The 12,884-nt window shown below is 41.4% G+C and overlaps 1 protein-coding gene across 5 annotated transcripts in view; it reads left to right on the top strand.

Moving 5' to 3' along the window:
* RALGAPA2 (Ral GTPase activating protein catalytic subunit alpha 2) overlaps positions 1-12,884 on the top strand; it is a 191,263-nt gene that overhangs the window by 62,001 nt on the left and 116,378 nt on the right. For all 5 annotated transcript variants that reach the window (XM_060278161.1, XM_035101980.2, XM_060278162.1 and 2 more), the window contains 3 exons: positions 6,765-6,958; positions 8,319-8,417; positions 9,566-9,721. In XM_060278161.1, the coding sequence (XP_060134144.1) occupies positions 6,765-6,958; positions 8,319-8,417; positions 9,566-9,721 (449 nt within the window). The remainder of the gene's footprint in view (positions 1-6,764; positions 6,959-8,318; positions 8,418-9,565; positions 9,722-12,884) is intronic.

Below are 12,884 nucleotides of genomic sequence, written 5' to 3'. Positions count from 1 at the left end.
GAGAAATATATGAAAAAGATGTATACATGGTATTTAACACCTAATAAACCATCTAAAATGTATAAGATGTTTTCTAATAACTGCTGGAAGTGTAAAAAAGCAGATGGTTCTTCTTTCATATGTGGTGGACTTGTAAAAAAGATAGGGTATTTTGGGAAATAATACATCAGGCATCCCCAAACTGCGGCCCGCCAGGTGTTTTGGCCTACAACTCCCATGATCCCTAGCTAACAGGATCAGTGGTCAGGGATGATGGGAATTGTAGTCCAAAACATCTGGAGGGCCGAAGTTTGGGGATGCTTGATACATGATGAGATAAAAAAGATGTTTAAAAAACGTGAAGCTTTTCTGCTAGGGATTATATGGATAGAAATTCCAAAAAGGATGGTTAAATTGTTTATGTATTCAACCAAAGCAGCTATTATTTAACCAAATTCTGTGCTCACTAAAGAAGAATGGTTAAGTAAAATAATGGAATTTGCTGAATCAGCAAAGCTAACAGCTAAAGTAAGAGAATATAATGATGACTCTTTTTTAAAGAATGGAATAATCCTTTTTGGATTATTTGAAGATATTTTACAATATGAAGAACCTGCAACCAGGTTTTGAACCATGAGCAACAGAAAGAATTCAAGATTATTATGTTATGATTATGATAAAATAGAGTGGTGATAACTTGCAAGGGGGGGGGAGAATAACATAACAGAAAATGGATTAGGAAATAGAAAATAGGGGGGATTATAATGTGTATTGGAATTTTATTTGTATTTTTTAAAAAACCTTAATAAAAACATTATAAAAAGAAGGTTCCTACCTGGAAGGAGAAATTAAGGGAAGCCACATTCCCACCTGTAATGAGCATGAGATGGTTACTCACGAGTAACAACGCTGGAATCCAACCTGGCTTTTTACAGGTTTATTGTGCATACTATGTACAGTGCAGAGCTAACTAAAACACATCCATTCTCAGTCACTCGCAGAATCCGGGAGTGGCCCCTTCCTGTTACGAGCCCAACAGAAGAACTTGGACACCCCCAATCTCCGCCTTCCCTCTTTGCGCTTGACCCCTCTGCGCAAATAGGGTGCCGGAAGCAATGTCTTCCTTTCTGAACCCTCCTGTTGAAAGTGGTGCCGGGGCTCCTCGCTAGCATCACTGAGCCCTCTTCCCACCTGTCTGACCATTTCCTCTTCCTCCCCATTGGACGACTCCCTGCTACCTCGGCTGGAAGATGTACTGCTGGAGAGGAGTGGCCTGGGATCCCTGGCATCCCCCTCCTCCCACGGACCCTTTGAGAGCCCCCTGACACCACCCATAAGATCAGGCTATTAGGAACTGCTTAGACTATCAAAGAGGAAATTATGAGGAAGGGTTCAGAAACATAATGTTTCAGGGTAGTAATAAGATCCATGGTGGTGAGGAGAGACTTATTGTGATCATTTGCTCATGCATCTCATGCATGAGTGGAGGATTTTCTCTCCACTCCAGAACAGGATCCTGTGTACACCTGCCACACCTTACTCAAGATACTGTACCTAGGGTGGCAGTATTCATGGCAGATGCCACCATGGGTACATCACAGTTTTCAGCACACTCCATGGTGGCAGGTGTCATAGCACACAGTACCTTATTGCTTAAACAGTGGTAAGCAGACTTCTTCCCTAATCACCCTCTCCATAGTGTTTTTCCATGGATCAATGCTCTTCGACAAAGAAACACTCAAAGACATTATTCTTGACTCTAAAGATAAAAGAAAAGTCTTTGTAACCCAACAGGAGGAACGGTGCTTCTCCGACAAATCAGTTGTTTTGTCACTACAGGCAGCAAGGCAGACCAAAGGAACACTAGCCGAAACAAACATGAAACAAGCCACATTTTTCTCCAAAAGGTCAACAGGGAAACAAGTTCAACATCTCCACCCCTCCCAAGAACCCCCCAAGACACCAATGATGCCATCAGCAATCAAGTCGGGAAGTTGCCTAATAGCATTCATACATATTTGGCAGCACTCAATGATGGATCAATGGGTCCTACGGTTACTGCATAGAATTCATCAGTCACCCTCAAGCTCAGTTCATCCCATCACTCCTCTCTGTATCCCCGTCCAAATGCCAGATTGTGGGGGAATGTGTCCAGCATCTCATCAATATGGCAGCAATGGAGCCAGTACCTACAGAAGAACACTTGTTAGGCACCTATTTGATTTTATTTGTAGTTCTCAAAAAAGATCGCAAAGCCTGGAGGGCAGTACTCAGTCTGAAATATCTCAGCAGCTGAGTGATCTACCCAAAAAAATCCAGATGGATTCCCTAGGCAGTATCAAGTAGTCCCTTCATCTCAACGACTTCATGATTTCCATAGACTTACAGGATGCATACCTTCACATTCCTATTCATCCCAAGTACCACAAGTGTCTTTGACTCTTCATTGGCCCACACCAGGCATAGGCAAACTCGGCCCTCCAGATGTTTTGGGACTACAACTCCCATCATCCCTAGCTAACAGGACCAGTGGTCAGGGATGATGGGAGTTGTAGTACCAAAACATCTGGAGGGCCAAGTTTTCCTATGCCTGGCCCACACCATTCAGAGCCTTCCTGTTCAGATTGGCCTCATCTCTGAGAGTCTTCATGAAGACAGTGGTTGCCCTGGTGGCTCACCTCCCCCTTTAGGGCAACCACATCTTCAGGACACTATGAGGACCCTTCAAACTCACAGATTCCTCATCAACAAGGATAGCAGCCACCTCTTCCCTCCTCCTCATACATATTGGTGCACTGATAGATACTACCCAGGGCCTGGTAGTCCTTTCAATCACGGCAGCAACTAAGCTCCTGATGTCCTCCAATAGGATAGACTGGCTTGTATCCTGGATCTATACATATGAGCCTCACAAGTCACTCTATGGGCCAAGCTTCATCCGACTCCAGTGGTTCCTTCTACTACATCAGTGGTCACATTCATATCAAGCACCACTATGTCTTGATCCCTCCATGGCTATGAGAGACCATGTTCTGGTGGACAAGGGATGCTAACCCGTGGAAAAGAATCCCCCTCAGAGGTCCCCTAAAGAACATCATAACATTGGATGCCAGCTGCAAGGCTGGGGGATGCATTGTGAGCGGTAACTGGTCCAGGCAAACTAGACACCCGTCAATTCATACAGTACATCATCAACTGACTTGAACTTAAAGCAGTGTGTCTGGCCTCTCAACCCTTCTTCCACAGCATGCCTATCTCTTGCATCCTAATCAGAATGGACAACACAAATGTTCAGTCCTATATCAACTGGGAAGGTGGGACCAAATCAGCAGATATACAGCAGGAGATCACATTATTCCTACTCTGGGCAGAGAACCAAATCTCCTAAGTGTCTCAGTAGAAGACGTCCAACACACAAGACAATTGGTTGAGCTGCACCAGGCTGGACTGCTTCTGTTTGGGATATACCGGTATATATTTTCCTACCTGTGTACTTTCATTCTTGAGCCACATAGCTGTTCTAGACACCCTAGAGACTCCTTATAGTCCTCCCTATGTAATAGACAAAAGCTCTCAGAAGGTTGGTGCTCTGAGGAGGGTAAGACAATTATTGACCTTTATTGTCTGAGTCGTGCTGCTAGTATCATAACTGTATTGGATATGTTGCTTTTGTAGCACTAGAGGGTGCTGAATACCCACTAATTTCAAGTCTTTAGGTTGTAAGCCTAAAGGCAGGGTCTGTCTACAGTTCGTTTTTGTAAGCGGCTATGGGAGACAATTTGGCCAAGAACCAGAGTGAAAAAATGTTTTAAGTGAGCAAGTCTGAGAAATTTTCTGACAAATGAGTGTATCAGTAGGAAAACAAGCTGTTCTGTTCTTCAAGATATCCTGTGCTTTTTGTTCTAGTAAGTGTCTTGCTTGTAGCTGTGATGAAGTCAGTTTTATTGCCCCTTGTTATCTGTGTGGCTTTTGATTTCTTCTAGAATAACATTAATTTTGTGTTAGACTTAGAAATGTAAGTGTTGATGTTAGTGAAAATGTACTCCTAAAGAGATGTGTGCCTTTTGAAAACAAATTGTATTGTGTTAATCATTTTGCTTTTGAGTGAACAAGTCATTTTAAATTGGAGATGTGCTGAAAATTATTATAGGCTGAAAATGGAAAGTTGGAGTCATCTGTGCCAAACCTTCAATACAATACCTCCGGTTGCGAACGGGATCCATTCTGGAGGTCCGACTGGATCCCGAGGTTTTCGCAACCTGAGGAGAAGCAGGCCGCTTCTGCGCATGCGCGCAGGGGGAAACACTTCCAGGTTTTCCGCTTTCGCAACCTGAAGTTTACGTTACCTGAGGGTACGGTACCTGAGGGTAATGTAACCCGAGGTGCTACTGTACTGATTTCATTGACAGTGCTGGGCACTCAGAAGGGAATTTGGCTTAATGGGGAAACTTGATTAATTTCACATATTGACCATTATCACACATTTATGTAATTGTCAGGACAAATAAATAATAATAATAATAATAATTTATTATTTATACCCCGCCCATCTGGCTGGGTCCCCCCCCCCCGCCACTCATTAGGTCTCTTCACCTCTCAGTCACTATATCTCATATCTATTATTTATTTATTTATTTATTTATTTATTTATTTATTTATTTATTTATTTATTACATGTACCTTTTTCTTCCATGGAACTCAATGTGGTGTATATTTTTCTCCTTTCTATTTCATCCTCACAACAACCCTGTGAGGTCTGTTAGGCTAAGAGATGGTGACTGGCCCAAGGTCACCCAGTGAGCTGAGATTCGAACCCTGGCTCCCAGGTCCAACACTCACAAACATTAGACACACTGGCTCTCTATATCTACCAGAAATGTATATCTGTTTCCAGATGCTATTTATTTATTTATTATTTATAATGTTAATTTTTATTAGTTTTTCAATTACAATAATCCAATAATAGCCTCATTATAACAATGCCAAATTATAATATAATTCCTAATACAAATCATTCAGATACCAAATCATATAATTTAGGTGGCCCCCTGCATGCTAAAATTGATGGTTCGGTGATTTACTTTGTTTCTGCATTCCAAAATCTTATTGAGTTCAATCACATTCCCATCATAATAGTAATCCCTTATACAACAGCTGCAATATTTATAACTTCTATTCGTGTTGACACATTAAGTAATTTATAAGACTACAAGTGAAGATCTCATACTGTATCATTGTTCTTCCTATGTGTGACATTTATTCTGTCCATGATGTTTCTTCCTGTCCTTGTATGTCAATCTTTCCCTGGTTGTTGCTGCAATCCGTCATGCCTTGAGCAGAGCTGATATCCCAATGATGTTCCAGAAATTTCTCCCTCACTCAATCCCTTCCAGATTCCATACTTGTAAAATGTTAATTAACACTGTCCAATTAAATTTCTCCCTCACTCAGTCCCGTGCTTCTTTGCTTTGCAACTTTAGCAGTAGCTGCAAAAGTCACTCTATCCAAGTCAGTAATCTGTTTTCACCATTTTTCCTACCAGCCTAGGAAGAATAGTGATTTGTTATACTGTCGTGCCCTTGGCAAGTTTCCAGACTCCTTTCATTCCTCAGTTCAGCCGAAGATAAATAGCACATACCTTTCAGATCCCATACTCACATAGTGATAATAAGCACAGTCCAATTAAATTAAATTCCCAGTCCTTTTAATGTTAATTCAGTTTCCCCCCCCCACAGTTCCGTTTAATGTTGTATTCCATATCTGCAATCCAGTTTCCTCTTTCTTCACTTGCTCTTTATAGTAATTGATTTAACATTCTAGGGAAGGTTGCCGAATCATAAATGTAAAGAAGAAAACTTTATATAAAGAAGCTCTAGGCTCCCCTCCTCCCACACCGTCTTTTACACTGAATGTAGTCTTCTTTCAAATTCAAACCTTAACGACCTTGTAGCTACTTCAATTTCGCAGTTGATGATCTCATCTCTTCTAGCACGTGTCTGTACATTAGTCCAAATTAAACTAATTAACAGAAGAACCTCTGCTTCTTAATGGCGGGTAGGAGGGTTATCGACAGGTGGAGTGCTTTTGCACTCAGCGCCTCCCTGCCTCCCGCCTTCCATGCCAGAGTGAGAGCCAGGTATCGAGACGAACTGTGAGTGAAGGTCGTTCCCCCTGACCCTTGGGGGGGGGGACTTGCAAGGATAATTACCCACAATCATCCTTGTTTTTTCTTCGCCAACGATCTCCCACTGTCGTGGGAGCTGTCTCCTTTAAGGCACTGGAACCAGAAGCCTAAGTATTTATTTATTTATTTGGAGTATTTATTCCCACCACTACCCAAAAAAGCAACCTGCAAATGCCTGTTATTTCCAGCATTCCATCCCACATTAGCATATGCAAGAAAGGAGCTAATGCTTTCTTTTTAAAGTTATTTTAAAATGCTTGCAAGGAAGCTAATGTACAGTTTCTTCCTAAGGAACTCTATGGAGACAAATATGGTTGCCCCATGTGCCTGGTAGTAGTAGGATCTGGAGAGGAGTAAAGCAGCCACAGCCTTTTGGGTACACAACATGCTTGCTCATTGTTGCTTAAGCCATAGTTTGACTTAGTGTTACATGTGAATCAGGCCACTGGGCGTCCAGCCTGCAGTGGCAAAGAGCCTGTGTTGGAGGCGGGATGTTTTTATTTACACTGAGATGCACCAGCCCTCCTGTACGAAAGTCCTCCTTTTAGGACACACTTGGGTATTTTGCTAGTAATTAATAACAAATAATTTTCTCTTCTAGACAGCAGTGAGTTTCTTGCTGATGATTGCAGTATAATTGCTGGTGGGAATCTTATAGGCTGGCATCCTGATTCTGCTGCTGTGTTATGGCGAAGAATATTGGGAATTCTTGGAGATGTGAACAGTATCCAGTGTCCTAAAATACATGCAAGAATTTTTGAGTATCTCTTTGCACTATGGTACAAATTAGCAAAGGTAAGGTTTGCTACTATAGACTTTGTCTAATAGAGAGTTAGTAGACTAATGTGAGATGCTAAAAAAAAATAGAACAGGAAACACCACAACTCTTTAATCTGTGGACTCACCTAGATTGGTTTTTTAAAAAAGCATTTTATATGTGTTGTATATGTATTATAACACTGTGACACCAGATGGCGCTGTAGAGTTCCGTTTTTGCCAACACGATTTCACATACAAAGTTTACAACTCCTTTTTCTGAAACGCTTATTTGATGTGTCTAGATCCAGCCTATCTAAAATCTTATGAATATTGTATGTTAAATGTTTAAAAGCTTATTTTCAACTACCCATTGAAGCCATAGTGAAGATCTTAATGGTACAGTGGTATAATAATAATAATAATAATAATAATAATAATAATAATAATAATAATAATTATTTATTTATTTATTTATACTCTGGGCGGCTTACAACAGAAAAATGAAATAAAACAATGAAACATTTAAAGCCTCCCTAAACAGGGCTGCCTTCAGATGTCTTCTAAAAATCTGGTTAAGAACTTAATTCGTTCCGGAGGTCCGTTCTTAACCTGAAACTGTTCTTAACCTGAGGTACCACTTTAGCTAATGGGGCCTCCTGCTGCTGCCACGCTGCCAGAACATGATTTCTGTTCTCATTCTGAAGCAAAGTTCTTAACCTGAGGTACTATTTCTGGGTTAGCGGAGTTTGTAACCTGAAGCGTTTGCAACCTGAGGTACCACTGTATTTAAACAGATGAATGGTACTGGAATGAAGTGTGCTGTAAATAAAGTTCCCGACTCTACCAACCCTAATTTGTAACCCCTCAAAAATTCAATAATGTTTCAATTGTTTTGAGATAGGAAGGAAATTTGTGCAAAAGTTAGCTGTTCAAATTAGTTGGACTACAGTAACAAATTCCATACTAATGAGAAACTGAGATAAGCAAACTCATGATTCAGTGGGCTATATAACCCAGGGCAGCCCCACTATATACCTCAGGAGATAAGAACGTCAGAAGAGCCCTAGTGAATGAGACTCGAGGCCTGTCTAGTCCACCATCCTGTTCTCAGGGGGGTCAACCAAATACTATGGGCATCCTGCAAGGCAAGCTGCTAACCCGCTGGGACTTGTTCCAAAGGAAAGGGGAAGTGTTACAACAAGCCTTTCAGTTCCCAAACGTCATGCATCACAGATTAGTGGTGAGAAAAGAGCCTTCTTTAGTTTGGGATTTTCCAAAACAATCAGAAAAGAAAGCGTGAGATCCTATTTTAAGAGGTTAGGAAGAAAAAACTATTCACTTTAGCTCATCAAGATTGTGTATGTCTTACTATTTATTATTTTGTTTGTTTGTTTAGATAAGGGACAATCTTGCTATCAGTCTGGATAACCAATCCACTCCCTCTCCTCCTACTTTAATTCCTCCACTCAGAATATTTGCATCGTGGTTGTTCAAGGTAAGTTTTTCATGCACCGTGGTCTGGACCAATCTCACCTGTATCTTGCTTTTGTTTACCTTCAGTCTTACACTTCTAAACTCCCAAACTGCTTTTTAAACATGGAGAGGAAAGAATGCCCTACTATGTTAATTTTGTAGCTACCTTTAATGTACATGTAGCTATACTGACTATACAAATCTAAACATAACATCAACATAAGCCTTTAAAATTCTTTTCTTTCTGAATGTATGTTGAAACATTTTCTTTTATATTCATTAGTTTGGATTTGACCTAAATACAAAAAATTCATGAGGGCTTCCATTTCAGTGACAGAAGCCTGCATGTGACCACTACTCTGTATTAAGGATCTTTGAGTAAACTTCAGGGGTGCACATTGCTCTATCTATTCACATTATGGAGAAAGAGGAGGCTGTCCCCTTGTGCTCTATTTGAATGATGCCTGAAGTCCTGTAATGAAACCAGAGTCAGCATCTGCAGTAATTTAGTGGATTCTGTGCAACCAGCTTGTGATGTGCAAATTAATTGGTTAATTGGGATGTAAATAATAATACATTAAGTTGCACTTAAGCTTTAATCTACTATTTTTATAATACAGTTTGCTGTTCTGTCCTCAACTTCCCTTCCTTAGTGTTGGTATTTTATTTATAATACGAAATGTTAATTATCAAACCTAATAATGGATTATATGCATTTGTGCTGTTCTCTTCATGGAAAGTTCTTTGATTCAGGGAGGCTTTTATGGATGGAAGGGCAGGTGCTATTTTTGCTGATTCTCTCTCTCCGCTGCAGCAACACACTCCTATGTTTTTTCCAAAGGGTCCCTCATTCCTTTAGAGCAGTCTTCCAGGAGCTGCAGTGGAGGAAGAATATTTGAAAATGGCAACTCCCACCTTCTATTAGCTGAAGCCTTTGCTGAGGCTCTTTTGTTTGTGGCTGAGAAATGTTGGGTGCAGCCCTATGCCTTTCTTATTGACACTAAGTTCTATAAAAGTTCCAAATCATAGAAAATGTAACTTAAAATGTGCCCTTTATCATCTTGAGAAGGATGTCTTGAAGAGCTGTCTTAGTTTCATATATTTTAATACAATACATGTTCTGATTATTTAAAAGCTGCCTTATTCACAAAACATACTCTGTTATTTTAGGCTACCACCTTATCAGATGAATATAAGGAAGGGAAGCTTCAAGCCTACAAACTGATATGTGCTATGATGGCTAGACGCCAAGATTTTGTGCCAAATCCTGACTACCTGGTGCACTTTTATCTTGTCATGCATATTGGATTAACTAGTAAAGATCAGGTACAAATCCTATATTTCTACTTCTGAAAACTGAATTGCATTAATTTAACATGCTTTCTAAGGTTTGGCTCCCGAGCCACAGTATGGCTTGAGACCCTGTGGAAGAACCCCTGGTGTGATTTACCTGTTCTTCCCTTCCCCTCCAACCTACTCCCCCTTTTCTGGAGGGTCCCCCAACCTACCACACTATGATGGTGTGATGCAGCAAAGAGCTGCAGTGGGAATCTATGCTAGTTGTTTTCTTTTGTTTTGCTGGCACTGTGTATGGGACATTCCTCCTGGTGCATGGGGAATTGAGATCCAAGCCACTATCTCTTTGCTTACTAATGAAAACTGAATGACTTGGAGATTTCCATCAAAAATGGCTTCTAGGTGTCTCTTTCTATTATGTGCAGATCCTGCTATCTGTCCATTCATTATGTGAAAATTCAGTTATCTGAACATAAATAATTCTGCCCAAACCTCACTATACACACTGCAGATTCAGATAGCCAAACAGTCAGACTTTGTCCTTTCCTCCCTCGCTTCCTTATTTGTTTGTGGTTTGTTTGTGAGCGGCAGCCATTTTCTCATTCTCTCATATATATGAGAGAGGAAGTGGAAAGAGAGATCAGGCAAATCAGTTTCTTTTTCTGGTTGGCTATAGCCATTTTAGGAACAACCATGATGGGGGAAGGGGAAAAGATCACAAATTAGAAATGTTCCCATAGGAAATAATTGAAATTGTCAGCTCATTATGCAAACACTTGCCTTACAAATGATTTCCTGGGAACACATTGTGTTCGGTAAGTGGGACCTGTGTATATAGCCATTATTTCACTTTTATTTGGTTCCTGGTATGAGGTAGATGCTACACAGAACTTTTAAATGGCAATACTTATGCTCAGGTGGCTTATCAAACAAGTAAGACAAGGTGAAGGAAAAAATTAGAGCTTGGTAATAAGTATAACATGTTAGATAGAAGAGCTTTAATTGTGTAGAAAAGATAAGGCTGCAGAACTTCAAGGAAAGCTGCAGGGGGGGGATGAGTTAACAAGATTTGAAGGTGACATATTGGACAGAGAAAGTGAATCAGTTTCAGGTTTGCCAATGGTAGAGCAGGAAGTGAAAGTAAAGAAAAGAGGACCAAGAGTAAAGGAACTTCTACAGAGCACAAAAAGGAAGAGTTTAAAGAGAGATTTGGGAGTTCTACATCAAATTAGAGAGGAGAAGCCAACCAATCAAAAGCAAGGTAGATTAAGACACAAACTGATGCTACTTAAGAAAAGTACTATAGAAAAAGGTATTCTGGCTAATTTCAATAGGTAATAGATTTAACAAATCTTCAATAGTGCAAATTCTAAGTTATAAACCATATCAGTATTGTTCCACATTGCCACTGCCTTTAAAAAAAATCTCTTTCATACCTCTTGGTGGCAGTCTTGGCTTCAAGTTTTCCAGTTGGTAGCCTTGGGATTCTAAAAGCCCATTGCATTTTTGCTTTTCAATGGTAAAAACTCAACTGTGTCCAATGCATATATGCTTTCTGTATTTTTATCTAAATTGGCTAATCTGTGACCCTCTAGATGTTGCTCACCTACAACTTCCAGCAACCCTAGCCAGCATGACCAGTGGTTAGAGATGATGGGAGTTGTAGCACAACATCTGGAGGGACAGATGTTAGCCACCTCTGATCTAAATGCTGCATCAGCTGAGCAGCTTCAACAAGCCTCTAGGGCTCTCCAGGGTCCTCCCCACTTACGTGCATTTCACTGATGCGTGCGGATGCCCAGAACAGAACCCCTGCGTAAGTGGGGAGTCTCCTGTACATACAAGTAGAAAACAAGAATAAAAACATTTTTTAGAAAAAGACCAGCAGCGACTTAGGAGCTTCCAAGACTTATGGAATATTGAGGGCATCAATAAAAGAAAACTGTACAGAAACTAATCTCTTACAGGGATAGGAGACTCCTGAGTTCACAGATTTATCCATTGTTTTTTATGGGCAACTCTTGCTTCTGCCCTGTGGGAGGGGACATACTTCTATAGGGGAAAGCGTTTAGCATACCGTGCGTCTTTATAGGTTGTAAGTCTGTGGGCATGAACTAGCTTGTTTTTCTTGATAGTATGCAAGATGTTCTTAGAAAGCTTTTCAGTGGCAGGGTAAAATTATGGTAAATAAATAAACACAATGGTTTAGAAAGCATATGCAGGCTTCTTATCTACATGGGACAGATAAATTTTCAATGGAATTGCTCCTGAAAAAGGAAGGGTTAAACCTTTCCACTTTGTGCACTCCTCATGCTAACCAGAACCCTGTAGCAGCAAGCCTCCAGAGTGCCATTTTTTCCTTTGCACCTCCTCAAACTGCCCCCTCCCCTAGTCCTCAACAGCACTACAAGGCTCCTGTCCCAGGCTAGCGGGAGCTCTGCTAGGGAATGGAGATAGATGGCAACATTGCATATCCCACCTGTTCTCTCCACTGCTGACCTTAGTTAACTGAATTAATAACTTTTTAAAAGGCAAAAAATCCTTAAAAAATTAAAAATATCCTGTTGTCAATAATTTTTGTTTAGCTTCTGACCTATACCCCTCTGATATCTCTTAGTAAATGCAGAATATTCCCTGAAACATGTTGATACTTGCTGTACCTTGCTTACCCTCAACCTTGCACACTAACCTTAGACACATCAACCAGAAGACTACATAAGACCACCCCCATTACACCCCACTCCAACCCCCATTCTGCCTACTTTCTCAGGGCCGTCTTGAGCGCCCCTGGCGCCGTGGTGCGACAGATCCCTCTGGCGCCCCCCCGCCCCGTTTCCCAGCGCGGTGGGCGGGCGGGTGCAGCTGCGCGGTGGGCGGGCAGGCACAGAGCAGGTGCCGTGGGCGCAGCTGCGCGGCGGACCGGCCGGCCAGTGGGCGGGCGCAGCTCGGGGCGCCCCCCTGGCGGGCTGGCACCATGGTGCCCTGCGCCACCCAGCCTGGCCGTAGGGCCGGCCCTGCCCCCTTCTGGGTCCACAAGGTCCTGCATGCCAGTGTTCGTGTGTCAATTGGACGCACACAAACTAAATAATTTTTTTAAATTAGGACCAGAACCACTATAATACACTGCCCTCAATTCCCATTTCATGGAGCTGGTCCAGCATGATACCATGGTCCATGGGATGAAAAGCTGCAG

This window comes from Zootoca vivipara, chromosome 8 (genome assembly GCF_963506605.1).
Source record: "Zootoca vivipara chromosome 8, rZooViv1.1, whole genome shotgun sequence".
NCBI lineage: Eukaryota > Metazoa > Chordata > Lepidosauria > Squamata > Lacertidae > Zootoca > Zootoca vivipara.
Note: the sequence above shows the minus strand (reverse complement) of the source record. Positions and strands in the feature narration are given on the sequence as shown.